Source organism: Primulina huaijiensis, chromosome 9 (assembly GCF_012295235.1).
Source record: "Primulina huaijiensis isolate GDHJ02 chromosome 9, ASM1229523v2, whole genome shotgun sequence".
Taxonomy (NCBI): domain Eukaryota; kingdom Viridiplantae; phylum Streptophyta; class Magnoliopsida; order Lamiales; family Gesneriaceae; genus Primulina; species Primulina huaijiensis.
The window spans coordinates 15,460,984-15,476,667 of record NC_133314.1 but is presented as its reverse complement, the minus strand read 5'-3'; the positions used below and the strand labels follow the sequence as shown (position 1 = coordinate 15,476,667).

Here is a 15,684-nt window from a genome sequence, read left to right as displayed (position 1 = left end):
GTAGAGGGTGGTAGCTGGGACAAGTTAACAACAGATGATGGTCTACCAGTCTGAGTCACTGATCCAACTGATTCTGCTCCCTGGAATCTTCGGGAACCTCTCTGTAGACAAACTCTCGCAAAATGTCCTGACTGTCTGCAGATGCGGCAACTACCAATTACTCCTTGGCATTGCTCGGTGGGGTGTCTCCCTCCGCAAGTTCTGCAGTAAATTCCTGTATAACTCTAACTAGACCCACTGGAGCTAGATGAACCGCTCCCTAACTTCTTAAAATGTTTCTTTCGAGCTTTCAACTGTTCCTTCTTTCCACTGCTGCTACCACCAGTCTCCAGTCTGAGAGGTGGTTGCTGTGGTCTCGATGTTGGATGCACCAACGAAGCTCTTTTCTGTCTCATCAGACAGGCTTCGGCTCTCTTGGCTCTACTCAGAGCATCAGCAAAAGTATAGGGTCGGCCCGTGTTCACCAATGTCAATATCTCAGGAGTTAATCCCCTAATAAACTGATCGGTCACAGCTTCATCATTCCCAGTCACGTGAGGAGCAAAACGTAACAAGGTAGAAAACTTGGTCACATATTCTTCTATACTCATCTGACCCTGTTTCAAATTTTCAAATTCTGCCTTCTTATCTTCTCGATACAAACTTGGGATAAACCTTTTATAAAACTCAACTTTAAAGATCTTCCAAGTAATCATTGTACCACTCTGTTCTAAGGCCTCTTTAGTTGCGATCCACCAACTCTTCGCGACTTCCTGTAACTGGTGCCCAATCAATTTAACTCTACGTTCAACTGGATACTCGAGTGAATCAACGATAAGACAAATTTTCAAAATTAAAATATCTCATTTTGGATAAAGTTCAAAATTTATATCAAGCTCATTAAAAGAAAAATTAAATGAAAGTTTAATATATTTCTTACCTTCTATCAACAGTGGTTGCATGATGAACATTACCAGCAATCATTTTCTAGCTCGTATCATTGGGGAGACTTGGACACTAGAAAGTTGTGACTTCCACGAACATACTTGATGTGAATTGCGTGGAACTCCCATGACTTCGGCTCATCTTATTGGAGAATGTTGGGTGCAATAATTGTCCATGCTGAAAGAGCGATCGAACCGTGGTGCTTGAGCTGCTGTGCAGTTTAAAAGATTTGAGTTGCACCATTACCACCAGCTATAGCTTTTGGTAAAGCGGTAAGCACTCGGTCCTACAATTAGTATCAGAGCCAAGGTCATGAGTTCGATTCTCATTGATTGCAATGAGTGAAATTATTGGGGAAGAGATTGTTGGGTGCAATAATTGTCACTGCTGGAAGAGTGATCGAACCGTGGTGCTTGAGTTGTTGTGCGGTTTAAAATATTTTAGTTGCACCATTACCACCAGCTATAGCTTTTGGTAAAGTTGTAACCACTCGGTGCTACAGAGGATCTCATGACGACCATCCACAAAGGTTAAACTTGATGGGTCAGGCTCGACACGTGAAGAGAAATGTCATCATATTATTGTGCTATCATCAAACATTAGGCAAAATACGTGAGAATTGCAAGTGGTTGAATTTGGGCTCTACTTTTTGAAAATTATAATTGACTGATATTATCCAGTATCATAATTTAGCAAATGAGCCTTGCGGACTCATTAAAGAAATTGGATTTCCCGTTTTTATCAGAGGGTGGTGAAAATGTCAAAATAGTGGGAGAAAATTAATAAAAACAAAAGACCATATTTTATGTCCTTTAAAATAGTTAGTAACGTTCATTCTGTTTCATTTCAGTATATTTACAATGTTATCGCGAAATGCTCTATCTATTATACTCGATCAAAATAAACAGACCGAGCCGAATTATCAAGACTGACTCAGGAATTTAAAATATTTTTTAAATAATGAGAAAATAATATATGTGCTCAGCAAGGCACCTACAAAAGAGGCTGCTGCCAATGCCCCTAATGAGGAATTGGCTAAGCTTAACAAATGGTAGGACCATGACTTGCAAGCTAAGACCTATATGTTAGCTTCTATGTCAAACGAATTGCAGAGACGATTTGAGGAAGCTGTAAATGCTATTGACATTTACGGTCATCTGCAAGAGTTGTACAGTGCAAAAATACGTTCATTAAGGCATGCTACTGTCAAGGAGCTAATGACATCATGCTTGTGAGAAGAGGCCTCGGTCCATGAGCATGGTATGAAGATGATTGAGCTCATCGAGAAGTTAGTGGGCCTGGACCTTGTTATTCCAAACGAATTGTCTATGGACATTCTGCTACTGTCACTGTCGTCCTCCTTTGATAGGTTTGTGATGAACTTCAAAATGAACAAGCTGAGGGCTACCCTTGAAAAGTTAGTCAATATACTTACCACATATGAAGTCACCATCAAAAAGAAAAAAAAAATTTCCTAGTGGGCTCCTCGTCTTGGAAAAAAAAAGACCCTCAAAAGAAGGGAAAAAACATTCTGCTCACCCAAACCCACCAAGAAGCAAGCTCCAACACTTCTAACGGGCCCACAAAGTCCGACAAGACAGAAGAAGTGTGCTTCTACTACAAGAAGTCTAGAAATTGGAAGAGCAACTGCAAGGAATACCTAGCGCAAAAGAGTTCTAACAAAGGTATGTCTTATATTGGAGTAAATATCTCAATTAATTCAATTTCTTGGGTATTAGATACTGAATGTGGTTCTCATGGTGCAATGATTTTCAGGTGATGACAATAAGTAGAAGACTAAGAGATAGGGAGACCTTCCTAAGAATGAGAAACGGATCAAGGGTTACTACGAATGCCATATGAGATGTTTACTTATTATTAAACATCAAACAATAATTAATTTACTTTTGTGAGATGTTTTTTATGTTCTTGACTTGGTTAGAAACATTGTTTACATTTCTATGCTTGATAAAGATAGATTTTCTTGTTTATTTGTTAAAGTTGTTTGCGATATTTACAAGAATAAATATTTAATTAGAACAAACGAATTACAAAACGATCTTTATAACTTAAAAATAAAAGATATTCCAACTAATAATTTCCGAGTGAATATGATTTCAACAACAAAAAAAGAAAAAAAAAGATAGTATAAATAATGCACACATGTGGCACGTTATACTATGACATATTTCTCAAAGAAGATGCACAAGTTAATAGGACAGGACATGTTTGACATGTCAGACGTAAACTCTCTTGAAACATGTGAGTCTTGTCCGAAATAAAATATGACCAAAGCCTCTTTCCTAGGAAAAAAGTAGTGGACACACGATCTATTGAATTTGAGCCATACAGGTGTGTGTAGCCTGCTAAGTGTTAGCATGATATATAAGCAATCTTACTTCATTACCTTTACTGATGACTCTTCGAAGTATATGTGTGTATTTAATGAAATGAAAATCTGAAGCTTTTGAAAAGTTCAAAGAATTCAGAGGTGAAATAGAGAAACAGTTAGGAAAGAATATTAAAACACTTCGATCTGATAAAGATGGAGAATACTTAATTATTGACTTTCAAAACTACATTAAGGAGAATGAGATTCTCTCACAGGGACCCCAACTGCCACATCCTAGCTACATGGTGTGTCAGAACGTTGTAATCACACATTGATGAAAATGGTTCGATCTATGATGAGATTCATTGATGTGCTACTTTGTGAGATATTCAAAAAATTATGTTGGATATTATTTCTATTATCCCAATAAAACCGATGTGTTTGTTTCAAGGAATATCACCTTCTTGGAGAAGGAGTTTCTGTTAGACAAAAAAGTGAGATGATTGAACTCGAGGAGATACGAGAAACACACATTCCTAAAATATTATAACCCACATTGGAACAATCAGTTGGAGAGATATAAGCTCATAGGAGATACGAAAGGGTCTCAAAGCCACCTAAGAAGATGAACTTGTTTCTTGAAGAAAGCCAAGATGAGTCTATTTCTGGATGTGATACAAGAAACTTAAAATAAGTATTATCATATGCTGATTCATCCAAATAGCTTGAAGTTATGCATTCCGAAATGGATTCCATGTACTCAAATCAAGTATGGTCCTTAGTAGATTCAACTAGAGAAATTGTTCTCATAAGAAGCAAATGGATTTACAAAAGAAAACTTGGGATATATAGGAAGGTAACGACCTTTAAAGCAAGATTGATAGTAAAATGATAAACACAAAGACAAGGTATTGACTATGAGGAAATATTTTCTTCAGTGTCAATGTTCAATCCATTAGGCTACTACTAGTCATAGTAGTATGATAAGAATATGAAATATGACAGATGGATGTGAAGACATTATTCCTTAATGGTGACATTAAAAAGAGATTTAAATGTTTTAAGCCGAAGGATTTATATCAGTAAGAAGTTAGCATAAAGTATGAAAACTTCAGAGATCCTTCTATGGACACAAACAGGCATCGATGAGTTGGAACCTCAGAATTGACAACACTATCAAAGAGTTTGACTTTGTTAAAAGCCCTGAGGAACCTTGTGTATACAAGAAGGTTAGTGAAAGTGTAGTGAAATTCCTAGTACTTTATATTGTTGACATAATACTCATTGGGAATTATGTTGAGATGTTTCAATCAACTAAAGTGTGGTTAGCTAGTAAATTCTCCATTAAATATATGAGTGAATCATCCTATGTATTAGGAATACAGATCTATAGAGATAGATCAAAGAGGATGCTAGGGCTTACCCAATCCAATTATATCGATATCATACCAAAGAGATTCTCTATGGAGGAGTCAAAGAGAGGATATCCCAAATGTGTCATGGTGTGATTCTATCAAGTCTATGTGCTCTATGGCTGATGTGAAAATATAAACCATGACTCGTATTCAATATCCATATTCTTTTGGCAGTATTATATAGGATATGATATCAATTCGACTTGATATTGCATTTGCACTGAGTGTTGCAAGCAGATATCAGTTGAATCATATTCCATTCAATTGGAAAACCGTGAAGGATATTCTTAAGAAGAAATAAGAATTTGTTCATGGTTTACGAGAGTGTAAAATTAAAATTGAAAGACTATTGTTAGGATCTATTGGGTGAGTAAAAGTGTTTAGAAGGGAGGTGGATTGAATAAACACTTTACGATTTTCAAATCTTTTCGATGAGGTGAATCAGTTTAGTGATAAACTGAATTCGATAATCTTGTTGTCAATATCAATCAATTAACTTAAAGTACGGAAATAAACTGAAAGACAGACTGAATACTTGAGAAATGAAGAACACAAAGATTTATGGATGTTCGGAGACTTCATATGCTCTTACGTCATCCCTTCTATCTCAAGGATATGATTTTCACTAAAAAAAACTTTGATTAATTACAGAAGCTGTAATAACTCACTTCAGTTTGATCTTAAACACTGCCAAACTGAAATTCTTAATAACTTTACAATTTTATCAGTATGCAACTAATATATTTTTCTAAGCACAACTGATCTAAAAAGATCGAATATAGTAAAAATTCATGGTTTGTTACACTACTCTGTGATAAAATCTATTCCAAAAATCCATAGTTTTATAAAAATAAATAAATTACAAATTTCATTAATATGATGTCATAATTTTAAAATGAAACATATTTTTGGTTTTTTTTACAGAATATTATGTTTCTTAAAATGTATTATTAAAATTAAGCAAGATAACCCGTCGTCAATACAGATCACTATAATTTTATTTTATTTTTTACAAAAATTAAAACATATGTTGTTTGAAAAATAAAATAAAAGCAATGTACTTCCGAAGGAAAAATAAGTAAACAATTTTAATTTAAATGATTTATTTGAAATTAAATATAGTTTCATCCCATCAGTATCATATCCACGTTATTCATATTCGATTTGGACATTCATTCTTTGAATTTAACGATTTTAGCGGTCCAATTTGGTTGGATGCATTAAAGGGATGATGCGATGTGACATAAGTACAAGCTGTATCATTCATTGTTAATGGGAATTAAATAATTATATGATTAAAGATAAAAGTAAAAAATTTGAAAAATGAGAACCTAGTCGTTATCTTTCGATCCATATTGAATAAATTTTTAGAAGAACGCAGGCAGTACCCTGTAAACCGGGCTTAGGATCGGACTTTTTATGAGACCACCGTCTCAGGACTCAGTTCTTGAGAGAGTCCAACATATATATTTTGAGTTGGTGACCTACTGAAATAAATTTTTTTGCCCAATATTAAATAAAAAGAAGAGTAATTTGAATATTTTTTGTTTATAATTGATCAAACTTGATCTTTTCTTCAAGTTCTGTTTGAACAATTTAAACAATATTAAGAGACTTTGAGGTATTTGTTAAGTTTGGAGAAGTTCACAAGTTAGTATTTATCTAATTTGATGAAGTATTGTATAGAGTTCAAAATCTTTTTAAGATTCTACTGTATTTGACAAAACTGAATGATTTATTTTCAAATACTTATATTGTCTATAAGATTTTGTTAATCATCCTAATGACAGTTGCATAAGCAGAAAGAAGAAAGTTGAAGTTAATAAACATTTATATTCTATCAGTAATGTCACAAAATAAACTAAATGAACTAGCTATGTTGTTGATTGACAAAGAAATGATCCGAAAACTGGATTATACAAATTTGATATATATTTTTTCCTTTAAAATAGCTAGATGGTTATTATTTATGTAATTATTTCAAATATTTATTGATTTGTTTTTTTATGTAATATATTGTTTCTTATGTATTTATATTGTATTATTATTTATTGTATTTATTATTTGCTAACTGAATTTTTGCATTATTTATACCAACAAGAGAACCATTTTTAAATTTTAGCTTCAGGCCCAATCGAATACAGGTACAGCTGCGACCTCGCTAACAAGGTAAACCACATTGGACAATCCATATACGACATGCTTGTCCGAGAAAAAGTGTTAGTAGGAGAATCAAACTCTGGATCATTGACCAAACACTCATCTACTCCACTAACTCGAAAACCTATATGAGTCAAATATTTTTCAAATAATTATTGGAACGTGATATATTTCAAAGAATATTAAATTTCTCATCACAACAATAACAAATTTTATTCAGATGAACAATTGTACTACAATATATTCAGATTTATTTAAGTATTACATCCTTTACAACTGATTATTTTTACAATCCCAGTAGAATTAGGATTTCGGGAAAAGAAATTAAAACGTCATCGAAAATTCAATTGATCAACTACAACATTTAAATTAGTGTTTTTTTTTCCGATCTTGAAACATCTTGATCGCTGCTGGAAAAAATATGAGGACATGGTCGTCTTTCCATATAAAAAAAATAATTATTGTGGTTAGGGGAAATTTCAACCTAGGATAAGAGTATTATTTTTACATTAGATCCAACCACCAAAGGCAGTTTGCGACGGTTTAATTAGCGACAGATTTAACGAGCTTTAACAATTGGTGGACCGGAATCGGGACGTTATTGATCCCTTTTTTCTCGAGCTTTGCAAAAGTTTGGAGCGGCAAAAATGACATTTACCCCCTTTTATTTTTTTGTAAATGGAAAATTATTTATATTATTTAAGCACACGCACATGCGTGTGTGGTAATATTTAGTTATTATCTTTTTCTATTTTATAAAAAATTAGGGCCTTATAGAATTGCTTGGTACATTTTACATCGTCACCTTATTTGCTTCAGAATCATGAGGAGCTTCAGGATATTTCATTCAAACTAGTGCACATATGCACACGTTGCGTGCTTGTACAATATTTTTTATAATTAATTTGTTTATATTTAAATGAGGATGAAAATCTAATTACAAGAAATAGCGATGGATTACTCTGTAATTTTGATATATGAATTAAAAAAATAAATAAATAAAGTAATGAATAAAAAAAATACCAAGTAAGAATTGAATTAAAATTTGATGCCTGAAAAATAAAAACTCTATCTCTGAACCACATGTGGCTTGCATTAAAGTTTTAACACTTTATTAATATATATAATTCTTAAAACAGACTATGACACCAAAAGTTAGTCACTCTAAAGATCTCAAACTTAATAATATAGTATAAAATAGTATAGATTTCTTTTGGATATCTCATTCAATTTAATTACTTAGAAGCCTCAAATTCCATCCGTGTTGGAAGCTAATTCATGGAAATTTGCTAATTACATGACTCCATTACTCTGAAATCACATTCTCTGGTGAGTCCTTAGGTTGTATTAATTTTTAATTTCCTTTGTTTTGTTAATGAAGGATTACAAATATATATTGGCTGCACACCAACTGTTTATAAAAAAAATCGAAGTGAATGTTTGTTCTCGCTTTGATTTGTTCTCGTAAATACAAGTAAATTTTTGTTCACTTAAAAATTCGTTATTGTAAAATTTCTTTAAGCAAAAAAGCATATTCAAAGTTGGTTTTGTTAGGTGGCTTTTACTAATGAGCCAACTAATTACATGCTCTATAATACATGAAAGACCAGTTTTATGATTTTATTGACATTAAAAAATTTTGAATTATATNAATTAGATTTTATTTTGTAATATTTTGAACATATGAAATCGGCATCAATGAAAAATATTTGTCCGTGTATTTGTGCTAACTTCGTAAAATTAGAATTGATCTTTATTTAATCATCCTTGTTAAATTTTCTGTTAGTTTCCTCGATTTGTTTAGATTTTCAATAATCTAAACCAAGATTTTTTTTTTATGTTAGCCATTTTAATGATTATGTTTTAAAATTTTATTATATTTTAGTACCATTTACATGGACATAAATTGAATTTCTACTGCAATTAGATTATGATAGCATAATCTGGTTTGAGCTTCTAATCCAATTGTTATAATGAAAATGAGTTGAGAACTTGGAAAGCAAGAATGCAAAGTGAAGTTGTTCATTTTTCAAACAGTTGTGATGCTAATGATTTTATATGTCTCTGGAATATTTTTTGCCTGAAATGACAAGCTTTCTATTGTGGCTGAAGTCACAATTCAAATTCATTCTTTAAACTTAGATCAAACTCTGTGCTAATTTCTATTTAGCTCAAGCACATAGGCATGTCAAAACCTACATCCACCAAAAAAAAAAAAATTGCGCCATAAGGAGACTCGAGCAAAGGTTCTTTGACGGGTAAATGAGAAAAGATGATCACAATAATAGAATTATATCAAATATGTGAGAACTCGAATTTAATTATTCAGCATTTGGCAAGAATTAAAAATAATTATTTTAAAGTGCTAAATTAAAATAATTAATCCAAATAATTATACTTGTGTGTTAAAAATATATATTAGAAAATATCGTCATTATAGACGATATTAAAATATATATCGGAGTTTTATAGCACAAGGACGTTGTAAATATTTGGATCGGGTCACATTTTTGCATTTGGGCTAATATTTGGATTCATGTATATATATGTGTTAATTAGAAACCCATTTTTTCCCAAACCCAATTTCTTTCCACCTCCATCTTCTCGTTTCTTCTCGCCTCTTCTCTTGCATCCTATTTCTTCTCCAACGTGAGCAGCTTCTCGTCGCCTCTTGCTGCTAGGAGGCGGGTCTCCATAGCTCACCCAAGATAGCCCAAGAAGTCCCTCAGCTCTCCTTGCCATAATCAACATCAAGGTGCTTGTTTCTTGTTACCATGTTTCTTCCAAGTTGCTGTGTTTCCTTTCCAGCTTCTTGAATTCTATTTTTCTTGGTTCTTTAGAGTGTGAAGAGGTCGATTCTAACTTTATTTCAGTTAGAGGAAAGCTTTTGAAGGTAATCTCTAAGCCTAGGTTATCAATTTTGTTCATGGAAGTAAATGTTGGTTTCAGTTTCGAGTTGCAGGTTGTTGCTTCTGATTTTCGGGTTTTTGTGTGTATTGCACAAAGAATCTTGACTTGTGGTTCATATAGAACTTATAGATCTATGTGTTAGCTTTCTATAGCCACTAACAAAACGGAATTCCAATGAGAAACGAATTTGATATGATTTTTCTACCAAAATGTGTCGAAATGGAATTCTGTGTTGGAGATGTGCATATTAGCTACCGTAATTCGAATTTATGACATTTATGCACTTGGATTCTGGACTTATAATTCAAATAAGAGTTGTAGAGCTATGTGTTGTCTTCGTATTGATATAAGATTCGTTAAATTCCATTAAGAATTGAGGTAGTTATGTTCATTTTTTCTGAAACTGCTCACTTACAGACTGCTGTCCGCGAATTGCGTTGGTAGTGGCGTATTCTGGATAATTCTGGGATTTATCTATTAAGATTCTGGAAATGTTTTCTTCTAGAAAAACTTAGATATTTGAGTTGTCTTTCATCTCCAATTGGCGGATATCGATTTGAGTCAATGATGAGTTAGATATGAATTTTATACTCCTAAGTGTCGAACCTGAATCTGTCACAGACCTTGCATCTCATGGTTTCTGGTTTTGGGCGTTTTTCAGTGTCGAGATAATTAAATTCCTTTCTGATGTCTTCTGATGAAATATGGGATTTTGAGTTAGGAGACCAGCCATGTATGATAAGTGTGTTTTGGTTAAGTTTTGGTTGAGTTATGACCTGAAAACCGAACTTAGGTACAAGCTGGAATTAGTAACTTGTTTTTGGCTAAGAGTTGAATATTTATTTGATGGAAATAAATTATTTGCCACAGGTTTTAGTAGCCAGGAAGCACCGAGGAGTTCATAAACTATTGTGGTAATTTAATTTGAAGGTTAAGGTACGGATTGATTGATTCCTTACAGCGTCTATAACGACGTGTAATTTGATTGATGTGATTTTATGAGAATTATGTGTTTATGTGCTCTTTGTGCTGTTTGGATGTATATCACGATTTTTCCTCATTTTTTTAAAAATAAATTTGAATTTTTAAATATATTTGAATAATCTGTGGATTTATATGCTTTGTTGAGCACATATTCATATTGAGCCATGACTATGTTGTTTTTGAGATTTCTGTTTACTCTTGGATGAGTTATTTAGACATCAGAGCCGAGGGCGTTTCAGCGTCACACCTCTGATGACTAGCGGAAGGGCAGAACAGTTCTACAGACTGACACCCCTGACGCAGATGTGCAGGGCCGAGGGCGTATTTGACAAATCACACCCCTGGAATATGTGGCCACAGTTGTTGCTATCGTTTCTTTGGATCCAGATTGATACACGAGATTATTGGTACCCTACATGCATTGCATTGCATTGATTTCATTACATGTCATTTATTTATACTGTAATTTATTTGATCTTCGTACTGGGGTTTGACCCCTGTCCCTCGGGACTGCTGTGGTTTGTTTTGTGATTCCATAACAGGTTATACATGTGGTTCTGATGCAGCTGGCGGAGCGTCTGCCAGTGGAGCCCAGTGAGTCGGTTTGATTTGGGAGTCCCCAGATATTTATACTATATATATTGAGTCATTTGTCGAGGAGATGCCTCGTGTATTTGTATGGTTGTATTATTGAGCGTTGAATATTATTTGGTGTGATCGAGCCTGGCTGGCTCTGTGTGCAATTGGTATTCTGTTTGTTTTATTGGACTCTATTTTCGAGTATAAATGTTTTGTTGTGTTGTTTTGGAATTTTTGGTATGTCCTATTTACGAAGAGGTCATGCCGAAATTTCTGTAGGTCCAAAATGGAAAATTTTTAATCGTTTTCACTGTGTACGCTAATAAATCTTTGTTGTTTGATAATTAATAATTAATCAGGAGCACGGGCCCTCACAAAATAATTATCATTAAAGTGCTTGAACTAAAACATCAAATCCTCTTGTCTCAAGATTATGGTAGATCATCTTCAACAAGTAGTTTATTCATCACAAATAAATTTACTCTTGAGATACGAGCAACAGTACAAAATGAAAATGGACGATTTTGATTTACCATCAGTTAGTGTCGAGTTTCTTGGAGACCCAACACTCCCTAGAATAATTAAGGATTAGTTTTCAATTGAAGTAACAGATGAAGATTTGAGATCTATTGATGGTTTAAATGCTCATCGAAGGATGGATTTTGATTCTATAATAGAAAGTATTATGTGAAACCACTCAAATATTTTCTTCATTGATGTTCGAGGAGAGACTGGTTAAACTTTCCTTTATCAAACAATTATAGCCCATTTAAGGGAAAAAACTGTCATTGCAACAACTTTAGGGATATCTGCAACATTGTTGCTAGGTAGTAGGACTGCACATTCATGTCTACAAATCCCACTTAGACCAACATCATCAACACTTTGAAATATTAAAAAACAGTCAGATCTTGTTGAGTCTATTAGAGGTGCAACAGCTGTGGTATGTGATGAGGCTCCAATGAAAATTCGTTATGGATTTGAATATGTCAATCTAACTTTTCCAAGATATTATGGAAAACGGCCAATTGTCATTTGGAGGAAATTTTACATCTTCAGCAAAACATGAGATCTGCCCAAGATATTGAGTTCTCAGAATTTCTATTACGTATTGGCGATGGCTTGCAAGATATTGTAAATGATAATTTTATAACATTACCAAATTCTATGGTCATACCTTAGGAAAGTGAACAATCAATTCATCAACGAATTGATTTTCTTTTTCCAAATATGACTGAGCATGTAAATGACAAAAACTACATGGTCGACGGAGCTATTCTTACTGCAAAAATGTAGATGTCCATGAAATCAATGAAATTCCCAATTTAAAATTTCCCCGACATGAATAAGATCACACATCTTGGGACTTTGTAGAAGATCACAATAACAATCTTTTCCAAGAAGAGTTCTTAAATTCTCTTTGTCCGAGTGTTTTGGCAACTCATAAAGTCACATTGAAAGTTAGTTGCCCAATCATGCTTTTAAGGAAAGTCGAATCCAAACTAGGACTATGCAATGAGACAAGATTAATATGCAACAATCTTTGGATAAACATCATAGACGCAGAAATCATAACATGTATTCAAAAAGATACATGATATTTTCTTCATAAAACGCCATTAAAAAGTGAAAAAAATTATGAATTGACACTTGAATTGACACATACACAATTCCCTATAAAATTAAGTTTTGCTCTCACAATAAACAAGGAACAAGATCAAACAATACCAAATGTTGTTATTTTCTTACGTAATCTTGTCTTCAACCACGACCAACCGTATGTGACACTTTCAAAAGGACTTGCTCAATAATTTACAAAAATGTTTGTGAAAGATATAAATTATAGAATCGATTTGGTGTGTACAAAAAAAAAAGTTGTATACAAAGAGTACTGCAAGAAAATGGATGCGAAGGGAAATCTTATTTACTAGTCTGATTGATATAATTCCTTCAATTAAAGAATTTCTCTAATATTATCTTTTTCTTAATTGATTTGATTTGATTAATATTGAGATTTTTCCTTTCTAGATAATATGGTATTTAATGTTCTAAATATGCTAAGATTTAATAGAGATATGATATCTTTGTTATAAATAGAGTTTGTGACTAACAAAACTCTAACTTTCCATATTGTGTAGGACTATTTATTGACGAAACCTAGGCATATAAATAAGAGGTTGGATATAAAAAACAGAGCCTTTTTCACGCAGCAAAAATTTCAGAGAAATAAATCCACGAAGCCGTTGCTGATTTCCGAGTGGTGATTACCGTGTTGCCCTGAATGTTGCAAACGTCTACAGACAACATCCGTAACGATGTTGACTGAAGATCGTGTTTAGTTGCTCGTGCTTTTCGGGATCACGTTTTGCTTTCTTAATTACATTTTATTATTGTTGGTTGTTTTAGAAAGCCATTTATTTTTTCAATGTGTTGAGAAAATTGATTTTCGTGGATATCACTAGCGATAGGTTTTTGTAAAAGGTTTGGTTTTCTAGTAATTAATTTTTACCCTGAGGTAAATAATTGTGCAAATTTAATCTTGTCCATCGTATTTATTTAAAGTAAATTTGTGTTACAAAATATAATATTTCGTTGCATATTGTCTTAAATGTTGTAACATTTGACACAACACTTTGTTCTGATATAGCACAAATTAACAATTTACACTACTGCTGGTATATTTACTTACATCTGTCGAACAATATTTCCCTACAAGTGGTATCAGAGCCTACTCTTGATATACTAAGTGTTGATTCTGGTTTTTGTTTTGTTTGACAGAATTAATCAAATGGACACATCACTTGCAAACGCAGCACTTCGACCACCAGTCCTAGATGGAACCAACTACAGTCTATGGAAAGTCAAAATCAGATATTACATAAAATCCATAGATGAACGGGCATGGCAGAGTGTCATCAATGGATGGACTTCACCAATCATGATAGATCAAGATGGTGACAGCTTGCCAAAACCCGAAACTGACTGGACTGCTGATGAAGTGCAAAATTTGAACTACAACTCAAAAGCCCTAAATGCTATATTTACTTCGGTCGACATGAACATGTTCAGTTTGATCAAAAATTGTACTTCTGCTAAGAATGCATGAGATACTCTCCAAAGACACTGTGAAGGTTCTGAGAGTGTGCGACGAACTAGACTAAGGATGCTTGCTTCCAAATTCGAGATGATGAGGATGGAAGAATCTGAGAACATACTAGATTATGATCGTCACCTACGGGAAGTTGCTAATGAGGCGTTCAGTCTTGGAGACCCCATCTCAAATGAACGATTAGTTAGCAAAGTTCTTCGTTCTTTGCCCGAAAGATTCAATGTAAAAATTTGTGCAATAGATGAGGAAAAAGACACTTCTCAGATGGCTTTGTAAGATCTTATCAGTTCACTTCGCACCTTTGAGATGAACATGGATATGCAGAAAAATGACAAAGGTAAAACAATTGCCTTCCAAGTCTCAAATAACTCTTATAATGAACTTCTTCAAATATCCCAAGAAGTTAACGAATCTGATCTTTGTGAGGATTCCATTGCTTAAATCACAAAGAAATTTTGGGATTATTTGAAAAGAATCAAAGATAAGAAAGCTGGACAACCATTGAAATTTCCAAGTCTTCCTGGACCTGAAAGGCCACAACGATTTCCTGCCAAGCAACAATTTCAACCAAGGAATGAAGGCAAGGGACAATTTAATTCAATGAAGTATGATTCGGTTCAATGTAGAGAATGCAATGGTTTTGGTCACTATGCCAACGAATGTGCTAACAGATTACGCAAGAACAAAGGCTATAATGTATCTCTAAGAGATGAAGAATCTGATGATGAGGAAAAATCCAAAGATGAAGACAATCACACCTCCTTGACTGCACTATTGAAAGAAAAACGCTGGCTACAAGTGAATCCTTCAGGTGTTGCCCAAGGTGTTGCCACTCCTGGTCGCAACATTTACGCAAAACCAGTATGCTTGAAATCTACGTCTTCTGGAAATCTTAGTAATGATGAGTTAGATGCTTGAAGAAATGACTCTTGAGAGTGTACAAAAACTTTATGAAGAGCTGTTTGCGGATTGGACCAAAAGAAACCAGCTTAACTCAACTCTTATGAAGGAGAACACCGATCTAAAAGCTATGGTTATCAAACTTCAAGTAATTTTGAGCAAAAAGGACTTAGAACTGGATAAGACAAAAAATGAGTTTCAAACGGCAACTATGACTTTATCCAAGTTCAATACGAGCACATCCAAATTTGAATCCATACATTTGATGGGAAGAGATGATAAAAGAGGCTTAGGCTTCGAACACAGTGTGTTTGAAATCGGTGAAACCTCCAATCGACTGTCTTTGTGAAGGGAAAGGCTGATACATCCTC

General features: G+C 33.7%; 1 protein-coding gene and 1 long non-coding RNA gene across 2 annotated transcripts; both read left to right on the top strand.

The window, feature by feature from the left end:
* The first annotated feature begins 9,424 nt into the window (after positions 1-9,424).
* LOC140985051 (uncharacterized) lies at positions 9,425-11,623 on the top strand. Its single transcript, XR_012176686.1, has 3 exons — positions 9,425-9,724; positions 10,612-10,677; positions 11,268-11,623. It is a non-coding gene; the product is annotated as an uncharacterized lncRNA (long non-coding RNA).
* Positions 11,624-14,092: 2,469 nt separating this feature from the next.
* LOC140983904 (uncharacterized) lies at positions 14,093-15,331 on the top strand. The gene is made up of 3 exons (XM_073451059.1): positions 14,093-14,387; positions 14,436-14,685; positions 14,887-15,331. The coding sequence occupies exons 1-3, from the start codon at positions 14,093-14,095 to the stop codon at positions 15,329-15,331; spliced, it is 990 nt and encodes a 329-aa protein (XP_073307160.1).
* The last annotated feature ends 353 nt before the right edge of the window (positions 15,332-15,684 follow it).